The sequence below is a fragment of the Gossypium raimondii genome, chromosome 5 (genome assembly GCF_025698545.1).
Source record: "Gossypium raimondii isolate GPD5lz chromosome 5, ASM2569854v1, whole genome shotgun sequence".
Taxonomy (NCBI): Eukaryota; Viridiplantae; Streptophyta; class Magnoliopsida; order Malvales; family Malvaceae; genus Gossypium; species Gossypium raimondii.
In genome coordinates this window covers 23,905,275-23,933,113 of record NC_068569.1, presented here as the reverse complement: position 1 = coordinate 23,933,113, position 27,839 = coordinate 23,905,275, and the positions used below count along the sequence as shown (strand labels likewise).

General features: G+C 30.3%; 2 protein-coding genes and 1 non-coding gene across 11 annotated transcripts; 1 reads left to right on the top strand and 2 right to left on the bottom strand.

The window, feature by feature from the left end:
- Positions 1-430: 430 nt before the first annotated feature.
- LOC105770272 (uncharacterized) lies at positions 431-3,201 on the bottom strand. Of its 9 annotated transcripts, none has more exons than XR_008196190.1 (7): positions 2,309-2,857; positions 2,145-2,201; positions 1,995-2,059; positions 1,792-1,900; positions 1,316-1,571; positions 1,087-1,126; positions 431-757 (listed from the first exon to the last, which is right to left on the bottom strand). XR_008196190.1 is itself a non-coding variant. In XM_052631501.1 (7 exons), exons 1-4 carry the CDS (start codon positions 2,964-2,966, stop codon positions 1,538-1,540), a joined length of 480 nt encoding a protein of 159 aa, XP_052487461.1. In that variant the 5' UTR covers positions 2,967-3,201; the 3' UTR covers positions 431-757; positions 1,087-1,126; positions 1,316-1,429; positions 1,506-1,537. The 9 variants fall into 9 exon arrangements, 6 of the variants coding, with proteins under 6 accessions (XP_052487461.1, XP_052487459.1, XP_052487458.1 ...); XM_052631501.1 differs by lacking the exon at positions 2,145-2,201 and having other exon boundaries at positions 1,316-1,429; positions 1,506-1,571; positions 1,772-1,900; positions 2,715-3,201; XM_052631499.1 differs by lacking the exon at positions 2,145-2,201 and having other exon boundaries at positions 1,316-1,429; positions 1,506-1,571; positions 2,715-3,197.
- Positions 3,202-5,130: 1,929 nt separating this feature from the next.
- Positions 5,131-5,215, bottom strand: TRNAM-CAU (transfer RNA methionine (anticodon CAU)). Its single transcript is given in 2 exon segments — positions 5,131-5,166; positions 5,178-5,215. It is a non-coding gene; the product is annotated as a tRNA-Met (tRNA).
- Positions 5,216-20,386: 15,171 nt separating this feature from the next.
- On the top strand, positions 20,387-23,280 carry LOC105771282 (uncharacterized). Its single transcript, XM_012592707.2, has 6 exons — positions 20,387-21,041; positions 21,118-21,241; positions 21,346-21,469; positions 21,780-21,816; positions 21,907-22,138; positions 22,907-23,280. The coding sequence occupies exons 1-6, from the start codon at positions 20,853-20,855 to the stop codon at positions 22,978-22,980; spliced, it is 780 nt and encodes a 259-aa protein (XP_012448161.2). The 5' UTR covers positions 20,387-20,852; the 3' UTR covers positions 22,981-23,280.
- The last annotated feature ends 4,559 nt before the right edge of the window (positions 23,281-27,839 follow it).

Sequence of the window (27,839 nt, the reverse complement as noted above, 5' to 3'; positions counted from 1 at the left end):
AGCGCAACTAAAAGTATTTGTGGCACTTCCACAAACGCCGCAAAAAACGCCGCTATTGACAACGCCGCTAAAGGTCATGACCTTTAGTGGTGCTTTGAAAAAAAACGCCGCTAAAGAACGAGACCTTTAGCAGCGCTTTTATTAAAAATGCCGCTAAAGAACAGGACCTTTAGCGGCGCTTTACCCAAAAACGCCGCTAAAGAAACATGATCTTTAGCGGCGCTTTTATCACAAACGCAGCTAAAAAGCATGACCTTTAGCGACGCTTTTATAGAAAACGCCACTAAAAGCATTTTTATTAAATGAATTTTTATAATAACAAATAGAATGGTCAAATTTTATTTTGAATGTATTACTTTTCATTAACAATAAAAGTAAAATAAATTATAGTAATAAATTTCAACATTCACCTATAATATGGCAATAAAAGTAAAAGAACATATATTCTTTTCATTAATATATAACAAAAATTATTACTACAATACACGGTTATTATACATTCGCTTCCGTTTTCTTGCAGCGCTGAATTGATTGAACTGTACGAGTATATGTTACTTACAGGGAACAAAATTTTGGCTACATATTTAATTTCTCAATGTCGTCCTTATTTTTAGTCTAATAATAAAAACATCACCTTAATTTTCCGTAGTGGTAAAACAAAAAAAGAAAACTTTACTTATCACTCCATGTGTGACCAAAGAAAAATACATCCACGGCTTCTTGCAAATTCTCAGTAGCATCTGCCCTCTTTGAGTAACTACATGACAAAATTAGTATTATTTAAAAAGATAACTACAATTGTGTAGCAACTTATGCTTGGTGGTTTACATAGACTAGAAATTGCTGTTATATTATTATAATATAACTGAAATTCAGAAAGTTACTTTTTATTGGAAAAAAAAGTCTGAAAATAAACAATTAGTCTAGTTCTTCATCTGTAAGAAAAATTACTTCAACAACAATGTTCAAGAGGAGCATCCATGCACGCAAATGACCATTTTTGTGTGTGTGTGAGAGATAGAGGAAACGCAAATGGGTAAATACTATCTTGTGATTCTGCCAAATATGACAAGAAACAGAACTAACCTGAAAGTGCAATTTTGTCGTCTGTTTCTAACCCAAGTTCCTGCACCAGGAAAAAAATGAAATTCATTCCAATTTCTACAGAGGAAAGGTTGGAATAAAGAATAGAGAAAAGAGTTCAAAGAAAATAAAATGATTATATGGGGGCATATTAGACTATATTTAAAGATAAATTGGTAAAAGCATTAGCAAGAAGAACATACATAATAATAATATATTGGAATAAAAATACCTTCTTTATTGCCTTAAGCTGCTCATTCAACAAGTATCAACGTTGTTCACCACTTATCTTTCCTCGATTGCTTTCGCAATTGAGTCCTAAAAGTATGCTTCAAATGATTTAGACCTACTCAAATCAAACAACAACAACAAAAAGGTTTAAATAACGTAGAGGTGCAAGGAGATTCAATGGCATTAAGTACCTGAATCTTGCTGATTTCCATTTCCTTTTTTACTAATTCCAGTGTAAGTTGCAACCGCTTATGCACCTAATGAAAACAGTACAGAACAGTTTAACAAGAAAAAAGATAATTACTCCAATCTCCAAATATATAAAATCAAACAAACAGGTCAATGCCTATTCAGGATAATTCACATACTAGATGTTTGAGACTTGTGATACCCTAATCAAATATAAAACCAACTAAACCAGAAAAAGATCTAAAAAAAGATCAGTAATCAATAGTACATTGTATCCAGTGCACTCACATCCAACTCTTCAATAACTTGCTGGCATTGCAATTTGTTTGCACCAGATATTGCAGCTCCAAAATCTGCTAACCTTGGAAAATTGAAATCAACTATATGCTGCAAAACACTAAGAAGGCAAAAAAGAAGAAAGATTTCACAATTAAGTCGCTAAAGTTAATTGAACAACGCAACAAATAGATTTTGATAGTGATATGATGTACATATAATTCATTAGAAGCAGGAAAAAGTGCTGCTGAAGACTTTGACCTTGCATTGTCTCCATTATCTGCCAGAATTACAGTCAAAATACAAGTATTATCATCTAAAGCCTTTTTTAACAATACTAGAAATGAGCTACTGGTCTAACGTACACGCCCACTAACTGGAAAACCTCAGAAGCGGGAGCAGTAGGTTCTGAGATTTCATTGCTGCATGGTAAGCAATGTTAATAACTTCTTTCTCTCAGCTGAACATTAGAAGAGTTACACTCAAAGGAAAATATCCATTCAACATAGAATTTTTAAGCCAAACTAACCTTGCTAAAGTTTGTGAAGTCCCTTGCTAAAGTTTGCTTAATAAAACCTCTGTGTTGTTTATAACAATTTTACTTCAAAATAGAAGTGTTCAGTAGGTATAACAGACAAGAAGACATAGTCCAGACTAAGGAGAAATATATCAGCACTAAAGATGAAATAAAAGACCTCCCTAAAATCCACCGAAATAGGAGAAAGGAAAATGAAAGAAAATCTCCTGGAAAGCACCAAAAATAGCTTACTGAACCCAAGAACCAAAAATAAATTATGAGATCCAAAATTGACGGAGGTGAAAGGATAAATTTAACATTAAACCAAGAACCAAAAAACAGAGATTTCAACAAAACCTATAGGTTAAAAGTGCTTTGGGGGAAAGAAAAAAAAGGGTCAAAGCTGTAGGGTTTATACCTTGTAAGCAATCACAATTCTCAGCCTCTTTCCTGACAACATCAAGAACAGAATCAATGAGCTCAGCTCCCTCCGTGTAATAACCCTTGGCCCAGTTGTTGCCAGCACCAGACTGTCCGAAGACGAAGTTATCGGGGCGAAAGGTTTGTCCAAAAGGACCAGATCTGACGGAATCCATAGTGCCCGGCTCCAGATCCATGAGAACAGCGCGTGGGACATACCTTCCACCACTGGCTTCATTGTAGTAGACATTGATGCGCTTCAACTGAAGGTCGGAGTCACCGTTATATTTTCCAGTGTTGTCAACTCCATGCTCGTCGCATATGACTTCCCAGAAATTAGCCCTGATCTGGTTCCCACATTGACCACCTTGGATGAACGAACCATCCGATCTGCTCAAACCTCAAAGTGAAGAAGAAATTGGGAGAGGCGCACTTTAGGGTTTGGATTTGGTTGAAAAATGAAAGCGGGTTGTTTACGCGCTTTTTTTAAAGTAAAATGATCTTTTGTGGCGTTTTTAATAAAAACGCCACTAAAAATTAAAGTACTGAAAAGAGACAGCCTCGTTTTTACTAAATTTTAATGCATAATTCTGGCGTTTATATAAAAACGCCACTAAAAATTAATTTATTGAAGATAAACGGTGGCGTTTTGATAAAATTTTACCTAAATATCCATATTAATCTATTACTTTTTTAAACTTATTTATTAATTCTATTTAAACTAATATTTAAATATATTAAATGGTTTAGATTAAAATTTTTAAATATAAAAGCATTAATTAATTGTATAAAATTTTATCATTTAATAAATCTCAAGTAAACATTAACCTTAAACCCTAAATTAACCATTCAATACATATAAAGTCTATCTATTATATATCTCTTAAATAATTTAAACTATACTCATAATTTCAATATATTAAATTTATTATTATCTCTTTTATAATTATATAAGAACATATTTAAAATATAAATTAAAAACCTAATTAATCTAAACCCAAAACCCTAACCCAACCCCTAGGGCCTAAACTCTAAATCCTTAACTCTTAACCTCAAAATGTCTAACCCCTAAACCCTTAACCCCTAATTAACCTCTAAACCTTAAATCCCAACCCTTAAATTATACTCCCCAATCCATAATCCCTAAATCCAAACTCCATAAACCTTAAAATAGTAACTCCTAAACCGGCCTTAAATTTTAAATTAATCATATACCCTAAACTAAAACCCTAAACAAATTTATTGTTATCTCTTTTACAATTGTATATATAAGAACATATTTTACTTATTTCATAAACTAATCTGTTCAATTTTATTTTGTTTATACAGAATGTGACATGAACTCGCTACCCATTTGATTTTGGATTTTGCAAGACACTTTAACTCAAAAAATCGAACAAGATTAATTATATAATTTTGGGCATGAAAATTAATATTTTGTTATTTATTTAACAAATAAAACTTTAGGCATTAATTTTCAATCATAGAATATGAGGTAGAGAAATTTTTTCTAGTTGAACCTAAAATAAATCATGTTTACAAATGGCTTAAAACCATAACAACTTAGACCCTAAACCAACTCCGAACAGAAAAGATAACGATTTTGGTAAATTTTGATAGAAGCATACTCTAGTTGTTGAACTATAGACAAATTGATTAAAGTAAAAATGAGTTGTTAACTCTAACTAAAATTGAATATTTTACAAAGTCATTTTAATGGTTAATGTGACCTTCACGTCTGGATCAGGTTGGGAGGTTGCATTACACATTACAAGTATTTATCGATGAACATCTTAACGTGGAAATGCTGGGGATTCATGAATACTTATGCATGGGGCACCATATGATTCAAAGTAACCCCTTCTCAACCAATTTTTCTGTATTTAGTACTTATTTATTTGCTACTCAAAAGAAATAACAAAACAAAAGGTGAACTGATTAATTGGATCTTAATCCTGGATCTTGTGATGTAGTAATAAATTTTGGTGGATAAATGGGAGTATCTTGTTCAATTCCTTAGGGCCCAAGCTTTTAGTTATGGTTGAGATTAAGGACAATTGATGATGGCATAAAAGCTAAAGCACTTGCCGTAAGTGCATGAAGCTGAGATATGGAAGAGAAGATAGCGGAGATTGGAAAGCAAATGTAGGTTATGTGAAAGAGAAATATTGGCCATCGGATACCATAGGTCTTAGACCCCAAAAAAGAGAAACTGCAAATTTTCTAACTGGTTAGAGAATTGCTATCGGCATTCAATTTTCCATTAATAACAAAATAAGGATACCTAAACTGCAAGATTAAATTCTAAAATTTAATTTGAAAGAATTTTTTTAAAATAAAAATAATGCCGTCTAACGACAGTGAAACATGACCACCTGTTTTTTCTTGATTAATTTTAAAATGGAAAAAAATAATGGGGTGAGAGAGGCTCGAACTCTCGACCTCAGGATAACTCAGAAGCTATGAGACCTACGCGCTAGCCAACTGCGCCACCACCCCTTGACGTTTAAGTTTAACTATAATTTATTATAATTTTTATAAAGGAGGACCTTATCAAAATATTAGAAAATTACCTGAATCGTGTTGTTTTATTGCATTTATGTGACACCCACGAGAGGGTTTTTTACCCAAATAGGATAGAAAAAAAAATACTGAAATGGGATGTCAGAAAAAAAATTTACCAAAATAGGTTACTTTTTCATTGGAGCCTATTTGGTAGGCGCCAATGAATAAAATAATAATAATAATTTTAATAAAATATAATTATATATTTTTTTAATATTTTTTTGAAAAAAATACGGATCAAAATACAAGTCGGGTCGGGTGGCGCCTCTCAAGTAGGCGCCAATGAAGGAGCCTGATGGAGAGGCGCCAATGGTAATGTATTTTTTTAATAAATAATTTTGTTTATAATTTAAAAGGTTTATAGTTTGTGAATTTTTTAGGATATATTTTAGAAAATATTGTGAATTTTTTATTAATTATTAATTATAAATTATCTATATTTAGTGTTTATAGTTTAGATTAGAATTTTGTATGAATATTTTAAAATTTTTGTATGAATATTATAATTTTTTATGAATATTGTAATGTTGTATGAATATTGTAATTATTTTATAATTAAATTTGTATTTATAGTTTTGGATTAATAATTTTTGTATGAATATTGTAATTTTGTATGAATATTATAAATTTTTGTATGAATATTGTAATATTATAGTTTTGTATGAATATTGCAATTTTTTGTATGAATATTGTAATTTTGTATGAATATTATATTTTTTGAATGAATATTGTAATATTATAATTTTGTATGAATATTGTAATATTGTAATTTTGTATGAATATTATAATTTTTTATGAATATTGTAATGTTGTATGAATATTGTAATATTATAATTTTGTATGAATATTGCAATTTTTTTGTATGAATATTGTAATATTATAATTTTGTATGAATATTATAATGTGGGGATATATTGTAACATTGTAATTTTTTGTATGAATATTGTAATTATTTTATAATTAATTTGTTAGTAATTTGGGAAAAATTCACAATATTTTGTTCACCATTGGCGCCTCCCAAATAGGCACCACCATTGGCGCCTTCCAGATAGGCGCCAATACTATGTATTATACGGGTTATATACTAATCCGGAAAAGTATAAATTATATTTTAATCAAAATTTTTTTATTATTATTATTTTATTCATTGGCGCCTACCAAATAGGCTCTAATGAAAAAGTAACCTATTTTGGTAAAAAAATTTTCTGACATACTATTTCAGTAAATTTTTTTTTCTATCCTACTTAGGTAAAAAACCCCCCACGAGAGCACAAGAGAAAAAACTAAAAAGTATATTTGTTTTTAAAATTAATAGTAATTTTGTAGAAGTGGCTTTTTTCGAATCATTTAAAATTTTTATTTAAACATATTATATAAAAATGAAAAGACAAAGTATACTACTCATAGCTCATCTTCAATTCATAAATAAGAGGGTAATATGTTTCAACATATTCGAACCCGTATTCTACTGCATTGACAATAATATTTATTGTAATAGAATTAAGACTTAATTAACGTAAAAATAGATTTACAAAACTTTTGATTTAACACTCATTCAAAAATTGATTTTATAGTTATTTTACATCTTTTACCAGTCCTTATCATTTAATTTGGATATAAGTAATCACAGATTTAAAGTACAAATTTAATTTATAATATTTCTTTAGATATAAATTAAAGGAGTGGCATATTAAAGTATTGAGTTAAAGGTTAAGGATTCAGTGATCAATTTTGTTGATTTTGATATTGTTGTTAATGTAAGAATATCTGGGTTTAAGTAGACTGAAACGTGTTTATCCTCTTAGTTAAGGGTTAGGACAATCAGTTGCGAATGACTTGACAATGAATTTCAAGTCGAAGCGACTAGTCCGATCTATTTTTCACGTTCATAGGAGTTCGTTTACGTTTCTCCTTTACAAATATGATATTTTGTGGGCATTTCTAATAATATCAAGTGCTATTCCTATTTTGACATTTCTAATTTTTGGACTTTTAGTCCCGATTAGAAATGGTCTAGAAAAACTTTCTAGTTATGAATCGGGTATAGAACAAATGGGTGATGCTTGGTCACAATTTCGAATCCGTTATTTTATGTTTGCTCTAGTTTTTGTTGTTTTTTATTATTATGTTGAAACGGTTTTTCTTTATCCATAGGCAATGAACTTCGATGTATTGAAGGTACCCGTATTCATAGAAGCTTTCATTTTCGTGCTTCTCCTAATTGTTGGTTCAGTTTGTGCATGAGTATTGAAATGGTCTTGGTAATTTGAATATCTAAATTTTTAGTAAAAAAGATAATTTATTTCAATTTTTAATAAAATAAAATCTAACTTAAATTTTTTTACATTAAGTACGATTACTCTATTCAACACTTTTTTGAAAATAAGTAATAGTCGCTCTTTTACAATTTTATTTCCTTTAAAATGATTGTATAAAATAATAGTTGAAGGCTTTGCTGAGGTTTTAGATGCCAAATGTAGGCCCAATCAAATTTTAAACCTTAACAGGCCATACATCTCCGCTCTGCATCCTTCATCTACTTCTATATAGAGGTTATTATGGGTCAAACTGAGTTCGAGCTAGTTATAATAAAATTGTAGACTTATTTTATGGGCTTGGGCTTGACATAGCCCAGAAAATATGTATAAAATTTTTTCCCTTAGATAAAAAGCTAAAACTCGAGTTTAGCTTTAACTCGTCTGTATTAAAAATTTTATATTATTTTTAAATAAATTTTTAAAAAAATATGATACATTAAATACACTAAAAATATTAAATAAATATTTTTCAACAAATTAAAAATAAATTAAAAAAAGTTTTTATACTTAAATAACACTAATATATGTACAACTTAATAAATAAATGTCTCTAAAATGTAGCAAAATTAACAATAAAATAAGAGTTATACAATATTCAAACAATAACAATAAAATAGTAACAATATATTAGTGAAATCACAGCAAAACAGTGAAAAACTAACAATTTTTCTAAATGGACCTTATTTTTTTTTACCCAAACCCAATTTTAGGCTTATATTTTTACCCAAACCTTTCTACTTTTCAGGCAGACCTTCGGCCCTGGCCGAATGGCCCGGCCCATGATTAGGTCTACTCATATATTCTACAACATAATATTATTTATAATATTATTTAAGTGTTTTACTAAATTTGTGTTACCCTTAATCGAGTTAGGAAATTACAATAAAATAAATAATATTATCCGAGGGTATCTTAATCTTTCCGCTTTAAAAAATCAATAAAAATATGCATATTGTGAGATTTGAACCCACACTAATTACATTAATAAAACCTTTAATTTACCGTGTAGCTAAAGCTTTTTTAAATATATTTTTATAAATTTTAATTTTATTATGCACATTTTATTACTTTCATCCATTGTAAATCTATACCATTATTTAAGCTCTTGTGTCACCCTCAATCGGGTCACCAACTCGGTTAGGAAGTTATGGGAATGCCCTTCCGTAATTAAAATAAGCAATATTATTCGAGGATATTTTAGCCTTTTAACTTAAAAGCCCATTAAAAATATGTATATTGTGAGATTTGAACACACACCAATTGCATTAATAAAATATTTAGTTTTCTATTCAATTAAAATTTTTGAAAATATTTTTATACATTTTAATTTTATTATGCACACTTTATTACATTGTCGGTTAACTCGGCATCGGCTCAAGATTGATAACAACACCATGATAAATAATTTAATCTATGTTTTTCATTTACATATTCCACGTGTTATTATTAATTAGTTTTAAATCATACATTTTATTATTTATTATATGTAATTTTAAATAAACATTTATATTTTAAATTTGTGATTTCCACGCATACACGTTTGATAAACTTTTTAATTTTTAAAATCAAATTCCATCAGCTAATATCTATTAATTTGTGTGTTTTTTTTTTACTTAAGCTATTTGTGAGAAGCAAACAAAAAATAACCATCCAAAAGGAAGAACAAAAATCTAAAAGAGATGATCCTTCTCATTGAGTCATGAATTAGATTTTGAGTCAAATTTAGATTTATAAGTTCAAAATAATTAATCTAATTGAATTTTATTTTTATTTAGATTTTTAAGTTAAAAAGATAATTAATCTAATAGAATCTCATTTTTATTTATTTAGCTTTTTATAACAATAAGTATTTTATTTATAACTTAGTGAAAAGGACTTAAAATATCATTAAAAAGTCATTTTTAAAAAAATTTGATGAACCTCAAATGGGTGGAATTCAATTTAAATAAGTTTGATTTTTAAAAAAAGCTGAAATATAATAATAGTTATTTAACTATGCATTTCGTTCTATTTTGGTCATTTAATTAATATTTTTTTCGATTTAAACATTCAATTTCTCGAAATTATATATTTCAGTCACTTTCCATTAGTTGTGGTTAAATGAGGGATGAAAAGCTAATGTGGGCTTTTATTTATTGACCTAATAATAAATTTGGCCTTCCAATATTTATATATTCAATCAATTTGATCTGAAATCTAAAACAAGTTTCACCAAATTCTATCAAGAAACAATTAATATTAATATTAATATTAATTTAATATTTATCTTGATAATATTTTATTAATTTAATATTAATGTGATTAATTTTAATCTTAATTGAAGAAAAAAATTTCTGAAGAAATTATTTCAGAAAATTTTTAGAGATATTCTTATTATTTATAATTTGACCCCAAAAGTTTATAGAAATTACCAAATTGCCTCACTGATAAATTTTTGAAAAATTTTCTGATTTGAAGTGAGCCCATACTCGGCAAGCATGAGCTTAAGGATGGCGGAGAGACTACTCTGTCAAAACGTTCATCCTAAATGAATTATAAAGGTGCGATTTTGATTAAGTATTTATTAGTTTAGATAACACAACCAAGTTCTTATTTTTTGAAAAAAAAAATTCAAACTTTGGTTTTCCCTTAAACCTATTTTTCGTTGTGTTTTCCAAACCCGATTTTCCAATATTATGTTCATTTGAGTCTAGACTTTGTGGCATGTACATAAGGACCTTTGTTGTGCAAATGGTCAAATTGGTGTTAATATTATGTGATAAATTAATAATGGTTGGAACTTATGTAATTGACTTGCGATGTGATAAATTGATGCATGTTTTGATCTTGTGTGATACTCGTATGCATAATGATCTTAATTGATAGGTGTTGGCATGATAAAGATTATAAGTATGATAGTTTGAATGGTTAGGTTGCTAAATGGCATGTAAAGAGGTAAAAATGATAGTCATGCTTGAAATATAGGTTATGTGCATGGTTGATTTGGTTCTTTCCATTATCATTTGGATACTAGATACTCAAAATGATTAGTTTTATATATATTGGTTTAAAGCAAGAAAAAATTTCATGGTTAGATAAGTAAATGGGGAAATTGAACTTGAATGAATGATATGAATTGTTTATTAAGTTAAATGGTTAATTTTAAATTGTTACAAGTTCATTTTGGCATGTTTTATTAGGTTTGGCATAAGTGAAATGGTCAAATGAATGTTGGTTACAATATGTTTTGGGTTGAAAACATGTAATTTAGGTATCAAGATGAGCTAAGTAAACTGGGGCAACGTAGCAACCTTGGACTCTTGACGTTGCAACATCGTTATCTTAGAGAGTGAGTGATGTCGCGACGAGCATATGCATGTCGTCGCGACATGACATATTGATATAACCATTTCGTAACGAGGAGATGACGAAGTTGTGACGTCGGTCCAATAAATTTTATAAACTTCATAATCTGGTCCTAGTTCAAATGTGGATTGGTAGAAGAGTATTCATAAGCCCATGTAAGTCTCGGAATTGATTGTATATCATACCATATGCTTGTTTTGCTTGTATTTAAATGTATAACAACATAAATTGGAATATTTATTTGATCGTTGCTGCTCTGGTAACTAGTGTAGCATTCTATAGCTCAGATCCGACGACCGGGTCGGGCAAGGGGTGTTACAACCACAAACCTCAGTGTTTGACCATTGGAATATTCATTTAATCGTTGTTGCTAGTAACTGCATTCCCTACAAATAACTGTTTTTTAACCACAATATGAACCAAGTAAGTGGAAAATGTGGATTTAAAAATCTTCAAATATTATTTTATTTATAAAATAAATTCAAATAATATTTAAATTTGGATATTTACAAAATATTCAAAAATTATAAAAAAAGAAGAAGCTGATATTGACTCGCTAGTCCAACATAAAAATACTGGTTACGTACGTAAAATAAAGAAAAATGAGGCTAAGATATTGGATATTTCAAGCAGAGATCCCTTTCCATGGAGCTAGGATGTTGCTTTCAAAACAGAACCCTAATGTTCTTTTAATACCAATTTCGTTTAATAATCTTGTTGTAACTATTTTTATTACACTGACTTCATCTGATAAATATTAAGGTTATAACTGTGTAGCTTTTAAGCGCATAATGTCTATATTTTATTAATTTAAAATTTCAGGGTTATGGATATAGTTTGAGTTATATATAAAAATTTTAACCAAAACAAAAAAAGTTACATATAGCAAAGATTTTCTAGGAATTATCTTCTAAAGAAAATGGATCTCTCCAATTAAAGAAACTCAATCACATCGAAAGTCTTCAAAGAGCTCTTACTTGACTTGATTTCCTTCAAAATCCAATACAATAAATGAATAAATTGCGGTAGAAAATCCTCTAAGATATGTATTAAATAGTGCAAGGTTTTTCGATTAAAAGAACGCCAACATATATGGCAAGTTATACAACAAGTCATATGCAAGTTAAGTTACAATTGGAGTTGCATCTAGAATGTGTAATTGGCATTTAACAATATGTAAGTTTGAACTAGTTCATAATTAAGCTTTTTTTATATAATAAGTATAAAATTATAATTTCATGATATAGAAATATATTCAAATGAAAAGCCTGATTCAACTTGCTAGTCGTTCAAACCAAATATTATAGTGGTCAAATTCGGCTTGACAAATAGCTCGAGCTACTCAAGCTTGAGCTTGACTTAATAATTATTGTTGACACATTTTATGGCAAGAAAGATTCTATGGCTATTTTTGTGGTTGAAACAGTGGCGACAACTTCAAGCCATGTTTCATTGCCTTACTTGTTTATTTTAAGAGTTGACAAATTTTAGAACAAAAGTATTTGACTATATGTTGTGGAATTATTTGGACGAATTAAAGCCCAAAACGTGAAGACCAATTGTCTTGAAATTGAAGACTTGAATATTGATGTCTTTCGGATTAAACTTATGAAATTGAAGATTACATCGGGACTCTTATGAAATTATTATTTTATTTTTATTTTTACCCTTACTTTATAGAAAAGTGATTAGATTACAACTCTTATGTAAACAAAACTTAAGTTTTGCCTGGATTAAAATAAACCGAGAGACTGAGATGTTAAGAGAGTACAATTTTGTTCAAGTTAGGAATGTTAATTTCTATGTGCGCATTGTTTCTGTAAATAATTAAGAGAGTCTCTTGAGTTGTAAAACTAAGCTTTTGAGAGGTATGCTTAGTAGGAGAGTGATCTAATCTTTGTATAACAGTGAGGTCACCAAATCGGTGAGTGTTAGACTAGTGTTAGGACATAAATTATTAGTTGTACTATGAGAAAGATAGTAGGTCATTGCTTTGGGCTAGGCCCCGCGGATAAACTGAGGTTGAGCTGCGTAAACAACCTTGGTGTTCTTCTTTATTGTTTTTGCACTTTTAGGCTGTGTTTGATAGGGGAAAACCAATTCCGGAATTGGTTTTACACATTTTCCAGTGGTTGATAGCAGGAAAATATTTTCCTTTTGTAAAACCAATTCCAAGACACGGGAAAAGCTATTACAAAATTGGGGAAAATGTCTTACACCCTTCATTTCGGTAAGACATTTTCCATATTCTCTCCAGCCTTCTAAAACCTTCATTCCTTCATTTCCTTCCATTTCCAAACCCCCACAAGATCTGTCGACTGATTTTCCCCCACAATACGTTCTCTCCGACCACCATTTCCGTCAGATCTGTGGGAAATTTCAGGTAAGACATGCTGGGTTTGTATTTTCTGTTTTTGTTTCTGTTTCTGTTTCTGTGGGAAATATTCTGTCGAAAATGGTTTTATTTTTTTTGAACTGCATGTGTAGTTAAACTCTCACATACACTGGTATATATGCGAATCCTGCTACTCCAACTTTCGTTGTTATAGGAGATAGCTTCGGTTTTCTTTCTCTCTACTCTTTCTTTTCACTCCAGATCTATGGGATAGCTCGGATCATTGCTTTAGATCAAGTGCAGGATTCCTTGCTGTAAACGCCTTTTCTTCTCTGTTGCTTGACCACCTTCTTCTATGCTGTCTTCTTCATCTAAACCATCTAACATAGCCTGAAATTCCTTGCTGTAAATTTGGTGCTTCTTTCACGCCTTCTCCTCTGCATAATCAACTGAATTAAACACATCGAATTTGGGTTAAAGAAACATGAAATAAAGGTGGGAATTAAAGAAAAATAAATGAATAAAGGTTGTTTTTGAAAAACTAAATTATAAATATATTAGAGTTTCATTTTTTATGTATTTTTCCTCCATTGTTTCTCATTTCTGCCGCACTTTTATTACAGAGTATGGGCTTTCAAACAGATCCTCCTATTTCTTCTAATTGGCCTTTTAACATACACAAGGTTGAGTTATTATTTATGAACAAAGTCATGTGAGTTATTTCTTCTAAGAAAATTTGGGATACCCAAAGGAGAGTAGACAAATTAAAGATTACCCTTTGCTTAAATGGTTCTAAGAATTAATTTAATGTTGGTAGTGCAAGTGTGATGAAAAGTTGGCATATACATGTCTCACACCAAGTATACTTGAAAAATGCCTACAAAATCCCCTAAAGAAACTGCTACTGCTGCTGCAAACATATTTGTGTTAGTTGGGAGGGGTATGGGTTAGGGTTAAGTTATTTCCTGTATTTATGTTGTATACATTAAGAAATTTTAACATAGTTGACTGCATACGAGTCAGAAAGAGATAGAAAGAAGGAAGTTGATAGGTTGCATTCGGTTTGGCCAAGTAAAAATCCAACCCTACAACCACAACCACATCAAATTTGTATAGATTCTCATTTTGGGAAAATTTAGGGCACATTCGTTTGTTTGGTAGGTTACACCGAAGGCCTTGCCCACTAATTTCCATCCCAATCCTAAATTGCATAAATGAAGTTCACATCTGCTTGTGGCAACTGTCTCTATCTCTTTCAAACACTAATACATTGGCATGGAATGGTGAATCAATTAGCAAGGGTTTTGTTAATTAAACTTTGAACTCATTATTTAGGGTTAGTATGTTTTGACAAGAAAATCAGTTTGAATTATATGTAGATACCGCTTACGGCTTTTGGATATTTTATATAATAATTGCCTTTAAAAATAAGTTAATTCTTTTAAAGAAACTAATCATAAATTATGAATAATTATTTTCTTTTTACTTCCATTCACACGAGCGAAGTTCACATGTTTTAGCTCATAATTCTCTGATTATTGTTAATATGGTAATGAGAGTTGTTGAGGATGATTATTGTTAATATTATATCGGAATTATGGATGAAATGTTGGAGTTTTTAATTAATACCGATATAAATTTAATTATTATAGAAGTGAAAAGATAAAACATGTGATGTTGTCTTTAATTTATACAAGTTGGATGTAATTGTGTTAAAATAAACTGTTGAAGATGACCCAATTTTTGTATGTTTATTGATTTGGATTTTGATTATGTTTATTGATGATGGCAAGACTGATGTTGTCTTAGCTTCTATTTTTTATTGCTCCTAACGGTTCTAATTTCTTTGTATGCTTGACCTCCAGCTGTATAGTTCTTGCTGTCCTAGCCTCTACCTCAGCATTCGTACTCGTGTTGGTGGCCTTGGTCGATATTTTCATAAGAGGTTTGTGGTGTGCTTGATTTATGATAAGCCTTCTAATATGCATTTGTGGTTGTAATAATTCGGTTCAAGTGAATTAAATGGTTGTTATGTACATTTTTTCTGTAATTTGTTGGGAAATGGCAGTGATGAGCTGTTATATTTATGATAAGACTGATATTTTTGTTAATTATGTCCGAAATTTTAACTGTATATATAGCAATTGTAGCAGTGCACTTAAACATTATTTATTTTTTATAAAAAGTAATCAATTTATAATTTAAAAATTATAAAAATAGAAATAAAAAATTTATAACATTGTCAAATTTTTTGTTTATATTGAAATAAAAAAGAAGACACACTTGATAGCAATTGAAGTATTTAAAACTCTTTTATATTTTAAAAAGAGGCATCAACATTTATAGCTTTTGAGCAATATATTTTAAGTGATCTTAACTTTATAAAATCATGATCAATATATTTTAATAACTTTATAAAACATATTATTAACTATGATCAATATATAACAAATACATGAAAGATATTTTAAGTCATGGTAACTTTAATACATGATCAATATATTTAAAACTCTTGCACCAATTGAAGTATTGTATTAACTATGATCAATATTTAAGTGCTACTTTAAAAAAATTATTATTGGGCAATTACAATTAGCTTGATATGTATGTATGCACTTTTTTACTCATGGTAACTTTATGTGATCTTATGAAAATCTTGCATCTTTTGTAGTAGTGATCATATATTTGTGTGGCATTATTTTGTGTAGATGGATCGTAATCAAAATCAAATGGCAATTGCCGAAGTTGTGGCTTCAGTTTTAGCTTTTGGGGCTCTTTGGATTAAAAAATTAGAAACTAGGAAGAAAATTGCTTCTCGCCCTCTTGTGAATCGAGATTATGAAAGAGAAAACTATATTAATAGTATTTTATATAGTGGTGACCAGCATTGCATTGATATAATAAGGATGAGACCGATCGCCTTTTTTAATTTATGTGATATTCTTAGTACGAATAATTTGTTACAATCGTCTAAATCATCGATATTAGGGAGCAAGTAGTTATATTTTTACATATAATTGGTCATAATGTAAGGTTTCGAGTGATTGGATCTAGATATTATAGATCAATTCAGACAGTTCACCATTACTTTAGGGTTGTATTGAGAGCTATTTTGAAATTGTATAGACTAGTTATTAGATTACCTGATGAGTCAACTCCTAGTGAAATTAGAAACAATCCAAGGTTTTATCCTTATTTTAAAGATTTTATTGGAGCATTAGATGGAACTCATATTCGTGCATCCGTTCCACTTAACATGCAAGGAAGATTTCGTAGCCGTAAAGGGGGGACGACACAAAATGTATTGGCTGCCATTACATTTGATTTGAAATTTACCTATGTTCTAGCTGGTTGGGAAGGTAGTGCACATGATTCTCGTATCTTAAGTGATGCACTTTCACGCCCAAGAGGATTAAGAATTCCAGAAGGTAATATTTATCACAAATAGTTCCAATAAGCTCATAGTTTATCAGTATTAATTACGTATTGTAAAATTGTAGGTAAATATTATCTTGCTGATGCTGGATATGGCATCCGAATTGGATGTATTACCCCATATCGTGGTGTCCGATATCATTTAAAAGAGTTTGGTGCTGAAGGGCCTGAAAATGCAAAGGAACTCTTTAATCTTCGACATTCATCATTACGGATCACTGTTGAACGTGTTTTTGGGATTTTAAAGAAACGGTTTCGTGTATTAGATGCTGAACCATTTTGGAATTTTCAAACTCAAGTAGATATAGTTTTGGCTTGTTGTATCATTCATAATCATATAATGGGAGTTGATCCTAGTGATTTACTTAATCAAGGATTATACGAGGAGTCTGAGTTTGATTCTATAATACAAACTCTCACGGAGCGAGAAGAAAGACAAGAAGCAAGAGAATGGTTTGCTAAGAGAGATGAGATTGCAGAAACTATGTGGACTGATTACATGGCTAGAAATATTAGGTAGATTTAGGCTTAGGGTTATTATTTCTATGTTATGTATGTTTTAGACTGATGTTTTTTTTTTTTTGTAAATGTTGGTTGGATAATAACATTGTCAGATTTTAGATTGTTGGATTTTGATATATGTCTTGAATTGGTTAGATATTGATTATGTTTTAACATTGTTGGATATTGAATTGATTATTATGTTTTAAGCTTGTTGGATATTGAAATTATTGACAATGACAATTATTTAATGTAGAATGGGTAAGGGCAACAAAGAAGGGACCTCCAAGCAATTCAGGTGGACAAAACCGATGGAACATGTTTTCCTTGAAATTCTAGCAGAGGAGGCTCGAAAAGGAAATAAGCCTTCTAATACTTTCAAATCAGTTTCTATTAATCGAGTTGCCGACGCCATTTCTTCTAGATTCCAAGTCCAATGCGATACAAAGTACGTGGAAAATCATTTGAGGACAGTAAAAAACCAGTGGCAGATTATATGCAAAATTCTAGGTGAAAGTGGTTTTGGATGGGATGATAACATGAAAATGATCACATGTGATAGAGCGACATACGATGCAACAGTGATGGTAATATATGTATATATATATGTTAAGTATATTTCAATTATTTTTTACTTGTTATTCTAATTGTGTATAATATCCAACAGGCACACAAGAAGTATGAACCATTTTTGAATAAAAGCATTGATCATTATGATGAAATGGCTGTGGTTGTTGGCAAATATATGGCAACAGGGAGTTTTGCCAGAACATTTGCTGACATAGATTTGGATGATGATAATGAAGATTCAATGCCTGTAGACTGCGACAATGAAGAGGCTGAAGAGGTAAGAACAAATGTATCTTCATCTGGCACATCCAAACGTAAAAGAAAAAGTGGTCAAGAAAGTCTCGTTGATGAACAAATTAAATTTGTGGGTGACCAACTTGGCGAAATTGCTAATGCTTTGAAACAATTTACTGCCGACAAGACAGCACAGCTTTACGAACAAGTGATGTCGATGCAGGAAGAAGGATTTGATGATGAATTCTTGTGTTCTGTGTGTGATTATCTAGGGAGTCATGAATCAGAGGCCAAAATGTTTTTAGTTAAAAGTAAGAAGCATAGAAAAATTTGGCTTCAAAAATTTTCTCAGCGTTGAAGATATTGATACTTTTATGTGGTGTAATATTATGCACTTGGACAATGTTGTTACTATGTGGTGTACTACTAATTATGTATTTGGATAATATTATTTCTAGTACACATTATGGTTTCGAAGCAATTTATAATTATTCAATATTCTTACTAGTACTCATTGTGGATAATATTTTTTCAATTTATAACGATCAATATTGTAGCTTATTATTGAGTATTATTATAAATAAATCATTGCAATATATGTAAAAACAATTTAAAATATAAAAATTTATTAATATATATTAATATATGTAAAAACAACTTTTCCGAAAATATTTTCAGAAATCACAAACAATGAGAAAATATTTTACAGATTCAATCAAACACCAGAAAATATTTTCCAGTAAGTCATTTTACAGAAAAGTAAAACATTTTTCAGAAATTATTTTACGGAAAACATTTTACTGCCAATCAAACAGACCCTTAGTTTTGTGGTTGAAACTATGATCACAGTTCCAAACACTATCGCACCTATAATTTATGTTTTTCAAAGCAAGTACCCCCTCGTTTCTACAATTATCAAAACTAATTTAAGTTTTTCTCGCATCAAATTTCAGGACAAAGCCAGAAAATTGCTTTAAAAGAACTAAAGATGAACCACATATTATTGAGGGAGGGAAGTATAATTTTACTATTATATTAATATATAATTTCATTAAAAAAAATTAAGAGATTAAATGAGAAAACTACCAACATCAACAAAAATCTGCATTATTCTTCTTAAAAGAAAGCGTATTATGATTTATGGGATGCAAATTTGCAATTTTTCAATATAATTATTAAATTATTTATAAATTTATTATACACTTCAACATCTACAAGTTACGGGACAGGCTGCAAACATTTAAAACCATCGATTGGGTGTCGTTGATGGGTCTAGTTTTGAATATTGTCCTCTATTTTTATATTTGTATATTCATATCTGGCTGAGATTTTATATGTACTTACTTTCTTCTGTGTCAAAGGAGGAAATCCAGCTCATTATTGTGAATGTGTGATAGGACCCAACGTGGGGAGACCTGCCAGTTCACCCATTTCTTTTTCTCATACTACAATTTAGCTCAAAAATTCCTTTACATTCCTATACTGGTTTAATTCTCGTATTCAATATGAAGTAGATTTGAAATTCTTTATCAATAAGAAGGTTGGTTTTCCAAAAGTGATGTGATGACTACAACCAGGGGCTGGCTGGGCTGGGTTTACAAAGAAGCCATAAAATGACAAACATGCGATTTTCCAGTGGGGAATTGCGCGTGGAACATGATCATGCTCTTCCATTAACAACTAATCCCCCATCTTTGTTTATTACGATTTGAGGAGATGAAAATGCCAGTTGAGAAGCTTTTTGAGATTTTGTTTTCAACGCTGCCGCCCCATTTCCGTCTGGTTTGTGATCCTAACTGTTATAGTCTGTGCTTATGATTAGTGGAGTTTATGAACATGGGTTCATGTGGGAATATGCATCCCTCTACCCATAACATTAAGCACGATTTGGTACCAAAATTTATAAATGTCATGATATAAATACATAAATATATGTCCATAAATACATGACATTTAGTGAACAAGTCCTTTGAATGATGATTAAACAACTCTGCCAGTGCGTGCAAGTCTGGCTCTTTTATATTTTCTCAAGGAAATAGGGGCCACTATCACTATTTTTATTACACTTCAAAATGAACTCATCTATAAGTAATCACCAATTTAATTTGTTCTATGTTTGGTCAAACACACCAAATCACATAGAATAATATATTTCTTTAAATCCCAATTTGTTATTATTATTATTATTATCTGACAGATTGTTCGATTACATGAACAGTAAGAAACTAAAAATCCAAGATATATAGCCACAATGAAATTCACAATCTTACAACCTAAAATGAAATTCACAATGAACAGTAAGGGACCAAGGGGTATTGATTGTGGAGTTGGGAGGGTATATTAATGCAGAGACAGTGAAGGACAGGCTTGAGTGCATACGGTCACGGAGCTGTCATTCTTATTTTACCAACCCGGCCCTCTCCCTTTCCCCCACTTTCAACATCTCAAATAGTACTGTAGACAGCAAATTAACGTTAGCAGCTGTCTGGTCTCTCCTCTCTCTCTCTTTCCCTCTTACAGCAACAGCAACAACAACAATCAACCAACCAACCAACCAACTTCCATAAGATCTTTTAAAGTAAGCTTCATCATCCCATTTTCAGACCATCTTCAATGATTCATTTGTTGTGAGCTTATAGGGTGGGGGCGGCGCCTTTGGAAATGGATAAAGAGACAAGTATCGTAAAGCAAAAATTAGCAAAAGTGATGAAGATCATCAACCGGAATTGCAGAAGCTTCAGCTTGTTACTACATCAATCTTGTCAACTGTAAATATAAATCCGAAAAAGGAAAGTTACCCATTTGTTTTTGTTTTGCTTTGTTTAAAAAGGCAATGACGGCTGCTTATCCATCTTACCGATCACCATTCGGTGACACGACGTTGACGAAAGTGTTTGTTGGAGGATTGGCTTGGGAGACACCCACCGACGACATGCGTAGGTATTTTGAACAGTTTGGAGAGATTCTTGAAGCTGTTATCATCACTGATAAAATCACTGGGAAATCTAAAGGATATGGCTTTGTAAGTATCTTTTCTCTAATTAATTTCTTCTTATAATATATATGTATAGTTCATTAAGATCACTGCATTTCTGTAGGTTACTTTTCGTGATCCAGAATCAGCTAGGAAAGCCTGTGTTGATCCAAACCCTATAATCAATGGAAGAAGAGCAAATTGTAACATTGCTTCACTTGGAAGGCCTACACCTTCACCTCCGCGAGGTTGATCAACTTTTCTTTTCTTTTTTTTATTTTTAAAGTATTTCCGCCGGAAACCTTTATTCGAAACATATAATGAATTGGATATGGTGAATTCATATATGCAGGAAGTATTCAAGGTAGCAATCCTTATCAGGTTGTTGGACAGCAAGGTGCACCATCTTACAGTGGAGTTGCAGCACCACTGCCACCACCTCTACCTCCGGCTCCGGTCTTTTATGCACCATACGGGTATGTACCGCACTTATTGTTTTCATTCAAAGTGGTCCATGCCTTCAACACATTTCTTTTTTTTTCTTTTGCTTATAGATATGAATATTAATCAATTTGGCAAAACCGGTAAATTTTGCAGAAAGCATGGCTTTGCTTTGTAGGGCTCAAATGTGTTTATCAAAATGGTCCCCCAAATGATGTTTAGATATATGAGTTTATACCAACGGACCCATTTTTAGGCTTTTAATTAGTATGTTCAGATTTTATGCATTCTATCTCATGCTTACCGGGTACTAATTAGAGTGTTTGATGAATTCTGTGTTTACAGGTACACAACTTATGGTCCTGAATATGGGTATCACCAAGTAAGTGATTATAAGTTGGGTTTTCTTTTGTTCAATATTAAGTCAAATGATTCATCAGCCAACAATGTTGATTGAATGGTGGCATTGCAGGGTGTCTATAATCCACAAATTCAGCAGCCACAATACTATCATCAACTGTATGGATCATTGTCATCGTCATCATCAATGGGCTCCCCATATTTTTATGGGTATTGTTTGCAACCTCCAAGGGGGACATTTTCTGTACAACGCTTCCATGGACCTTCCTATCTTTACTATCCTACTCCAATGGAGGGGTCCTTCTCCACCTATCCTCCTCCCCCACCCTTTCCCTCTTCCTCAGGTAATTATTTTCTAATATTATCTTCTACCATCGATATTTACCGCAATGATCACGGAAGCATTCGTTACAGCCATGTGAATGAGCTGTATGTATTGTTGACTTATTGCCATTGCCCCAAATGATTGATCCATAGAAAGTCATGACAGAGGAGCATAGTGTAAACTAGTAGTGATTGCATATGGTTTCAGTATCTGGGATGATGGTTGATTCAGATTCATGGAAAATATGGAGAGCCCCACTAACCATGTTATGCACTATGTTTTTATTTTTTTGATATGCAAATGTGGAGAGCCCCAAATTACCATCATTTTTCATCCTGCCTTCGTATTCTCACACACAAATGCAGATATAATCATATAATAGATAAAAGTATTATAGAGATAACTTTATCAAAAGATAAGGATGTATTTTGGTCTTTTCTTTATTCAGAAAATGAGAAAATTAGTTTTAGTATATTAAATCAAAGAGTAAAATAATTTTTTTATTTAAAATTTTTATTCATTTCTACTGTTAAAAACTGACATAACTAACATACACATGACGTGCTACTTGTACCGCATGTCAACGTACAATACCCAATTTTTAATAGTAAAAATGGATAAAAATTTTAAACAATTCACTCTTTAATCTAATGTATAAAGATTAATTTACTCATTTTTTTAGTAAATAAAACAAAACGTATTCCGAGTCTCACAATAAACTTTATTATACTTTTACCACATCATATATGACAACATTTTTTTTCCATTTTACTAATTTTGGTTGCAGATTCTCAGACTCAACAACATACCACAACAGAAACAGAAGGTGGTGCCACTACATCTGAAAGTCCAAAACCCTAAAAAGATGTTCAAACTGTATAATCTTGATGTTCTTCAAAATCACCTTATTTCACTCTTATATTTCTCAACAATTTAGCCATAGGTGGATACTGAATGCCCCCTCTTTGCAGTAAAAAGAGCACTAATCAACCACCCTATGCAGATTATTTTTCCCTCTTCTTTAATTCCCAAGAAAAAAAGGCCATTAATTCTTATATTTTTTGTTTCCCAAAGTTTAACACATCTTTTTACACAATTGTATGAACAGTGAAGGGAATTGGATTACCTCAATAATCATTTTTTGTTGTTGTTGATTAACAATTTAGCTCTCAACATGTTTTTTTTTTCTGTTGATTTTAAAAATATTAGCTATATTTTGAGGACAAATTAGGTATTAAATATTGAGTTAATGAATTATGTCATTATTTTGTTAAAGAATTAACAACAATTAAAGAACGAGTGATATTGGAACGTTACAAATCGATAATCGTTTGTGATATTTTTATATGTTTATTTAATTCTTGTTATTAGATAATAATATGTTTTAACATTATAAATTGGGTAAATTACCATAATAGTCATACAGGTGTTCTCATTTAGTCACTTGAACAAAATTTTCAATTTAACCATTGTTGTTAAAGAAATTGTATATTTTGGTCATTTTGTCGTTAAATCCCTAATGGATGCCGGCGTGATCTTTTCTATATTGGCATAATAACAAATTTAGATCTCATGCATTTACACACTATGTCAATTTGATCATGATTCTAAAAAACTCAACAAATTTAGCCCTTAATATTTACATATTCTGTCAATTTAGTCATCATTCTAAAAAAATTATAAAACATAATTATAAAATATTTAAAATATTTAGAAATTTTATATAGAAAAGAAAAATACATAAAAAATTAAAATCCACGTCCAAATCAAGGTTTTCAGGATAAGGTTGGTGGTCCAATTGGTCAAACTACCAGTTTGTTGATCAGTCTAGTCTGGACGATTCAATTAATAAATCATTAAAAATCATAAAAAATTAAAAAAATATTAAAAATAAGTTCAACATGTTTTTTAACTTGATTCAAGTGGTTTGTATTGGTTGGTGACTCAACTGGTCTAAAGTCTTTCTTCGGATTGATACCTTGACTAGTTTTCAGTCCATCTAATTCGATTTAGATAGCTGTAACATCCCGATTTAGACCCTAGCCGGACAGTGGTTTCGGGACCACAAATCTGAGTCAGAAAAATATTTTAATATTATTTTCCGTGCTTATAGTATGTGAAGTGATATGTGCAAAATTTTCGTGATTTAATTTATCCGTTTGCGTGCTTAATTTGTGAAAAGGGCTAAATCGCATAAAAAGTAAAAGTGGCATTCTCATTATTAATATGCTAATTTGTTATGATTTAATTTATGGGAAGTCTTTAAAAGGTTATTATGCCAGGTTAGAAAGAAAATAAGGGCACGTTTGGTTCGCTGTATTGGATTAGAGGTGTAATGGAATAGATGTGTAATAGCAAATCAACTGTTTGGTTGAATGTAATGAAATAGAGGCGTAATAGTAATATTGTGTTTGGTTGAATGGAATAGAGGTGTAATAGCATAATGGAAAAAACTAAAATGACTAGAATACCCTTAGCATAAATTTGTTTTGGTAAATGATTATTGTTATTGTTATTTAAATTTTAATAAGATTATTATTATCAATAATAAATAATTTAATCATATTTAAACATAATTATTATTAAATATATTTTAATTAAAATATATAATTTAATAAAATTCTTAATAATTAGCAGAAATTTGTTTTGGTAAATTATTATTGTTATTGTTATTTAAATTTTAATAAGATTATTAATATCAATAATAAATAATTTAATCATATTTAAACATAATTATTATTAAATATATTATAATTAAAATATATAATTTAATAAAATTCTTAATGATTAATATTCTTATATGAATTTACTCAAATCATAATATATGATACTGTAAAATATAAATTAACATAATTATTATTAAATATAGTATAATTAAAATATATAATTTAATAAAATTCTTAATGATTAATATTCTTATATGAATTTACTCAAATCATAATATATGATACTATAAAAGAAAATTTGAAATAATTAATATTAAATATATTTTAATTAAAATATATGATTTAATAAAATTTAAAATAATTATAACTAATAAATTATATTTTATGAATTTGTATAATTTAAAATAATAATTATTACATATAATTTAATAATAATATATAATTTCATAAAATTCTTGATAATAAATTTTCTTACATGAATTTATACAATTTAAAATAATTAATATTAAATATAATTTAATAGTGATATATAATTTCATAAAATTCTTAATAATAAAATGTTCTTATATGAATTTACTAAAATCAATATATAACTTGAGAATTATATTCGCATAAACATAATTAACTTATATTAAGAAAATGTTAGATGAAAATGAAATTGTACATCATAATCCATATGTTATATAGTTTTACAACATCAAAAGTTTGAACATTGATATTTAATGGTGAGAAAGAAATCTTCTGACCCATTCCAATCGGGCAACAGAAGGTAAACTAAAGAAAACGATTATTTGAGTTGGATGATCGGGAATTTTACTCAAAGCATCATACCGTTGATCGTCGGTTAAACCTTCAATTGACCATAAGGCTGAATATAAATTTGAAGCTTTCTCTTCCATCTTTTGATGTTCTTCGACTTCACGAACTACCACCCTGAGGCAATACTCCTCATGATTTGATCGCCAACGGCTGGATTTTTTCCCCCAACAAAGTGGCAGCCTCATCAAATGAAGAATACATATTATCACGAGCATCAGATTTCTTCTTTCTCTTTTTGAAGATGAGGAACCCCCTTGGTCTCTATCTCCTCGCGGATCTGTGCGAAACATCCATGTCGTCTAAAGAGACGTCGACCATGATCATAGAATGTGTTTCTCTTCATTCATATCTGTAGTACGTACATCCTCAGCATGTATTTCTTCAAGAACATCAGCAGCTGTTTGAGCGTCTTTCCCAGTCGCTCGATCTCTTGCGTATATGGCAGTAAGCTGGTTGTAGTAAGGGAAAGAAAGATGTCTGAAATGAGAGGCTTCTTTGTGACTTAAAAAAAAATGAAGAAATCATATTAGTTATAAGTTTTGTAAAAAAACAAATAAATACTTGAAATACATTTTACCTTTACATAAGATTCCCAAACTGCATCTTCACCAACAACGAGCTGCCTATGCTCGTCCCAACCAAAGCCGCTATTGTTTTCGCCATTAAGCATGTCATAGACGACTGACCATTCCCTTTTTAGGCACCTAATCCGAGATTCAATATTTGGTTTCGCCTTCAACATTGCTCTTGGTAAAGCCTTTTCTAGCATTTTCTCTAGCTCGTTCAAATAACCGGCTTTGAACCTGGTATCAGCATTAAATGTTCCTACATTGTGCAAATCCACCATGCAAGAAACTAAGGCTGCATCTTCTTCTGGAACCCATTTTCTTTTGCTTCCTCGAGAAGCTTGAGAAGAATCATGTGATTGTGGAACACCTGACATATTTATCTTAAGAAAAAAAAACAAATTAACATTATTTACTATTTTTAATATCATGAATCAAAAGGTGAACAGTTTATAATATTTTATCGTTAGTTTGATATAAATTTAAATTTATAACACATCCTGAATGAAAAGATAATTAAATTATAATTCAACAAAGTTTAGTACAATACAGAATTTTAATCAAACACCACCAAAGTTTCATAATTTAATTCAGTTAACTCAAAATAAAAAAATTTAATTTTTTCAAGTTGAATCGAATTTTTCTCATAAATGTTGAGGTAAGATACAAGAGTGGATTTTGAAAATCAAACTCAAAGTTTTAGGTGACAATTTCCAAAGGGTTCCTTGCTAGTGATTGTTGTGAAGACATGTTAAAAAGCAACAATAATATTGAGAAATTCATTCGAAGTAAGTGATAAAATTTTATTTAGATAGTTTTCTTTAAATGTAGTGGGTGTATATATGTGATGCGAACGGATTCTTATTATTATGTGTGGATATTAACTCTCGGTGAATGGAATAGTGTAAGAAAACTACAAATGTGTTGCCAACCCTCGAAGAACTATAATTGACGTATGTCTATGAAATCTCTAGGACATGGGATTCGACCAACCCAATTTGATTCTCGGGTATGGAATCCGAACCATGCGTTGACAGATTATAAGTTTGACAGATAATTTAAAACTTTTATAAGTAAGATGAGAGATTTGGTAATAAAAAAAGCTTTGGGTAATTTATCTTCCTTGGGTGCCATCAACTGGAGGTACAGGTCATGGCTTCATTTTCACTTCAATATATATATATATATATATAGCCGAATAAGAAAGGGTTTTCTTGGTTTCTCATATATGGCCAGAAGCAGATACAGTGGAAGGAGACCTTATCAGCTAAATATTTCAAAAAGAGTGAAACGTAAAAGCAACATATAGGAAAAAACTCTCTTAGTTTCATAATTCCACACCAACTTGGAGATTAAATTAGCAGTAAATGTACTTGGGTGTTAATTCATTTCAAACATTTCAAAGCATTCAAAGTTAACAGTACCAAATTAACAGCACCATTTCAAACATTTCAAAGCATTCAAAGTTAACAGTACCAAATTAACAGCACCATTTCAAACATTTATCAGTGAGCAAACATTTCAAAGCATTCAAAGTTGAAGTAGTAACAGCACCATTTCAAACATTTCAAAGCATTCAAAGTTAACAGTACCAAATTAACAGCACTATTTCAAACATTTATCAGTGAGCAAACATTTCAAAGCATTCAAAGTTGAAGTAGTAACAGCA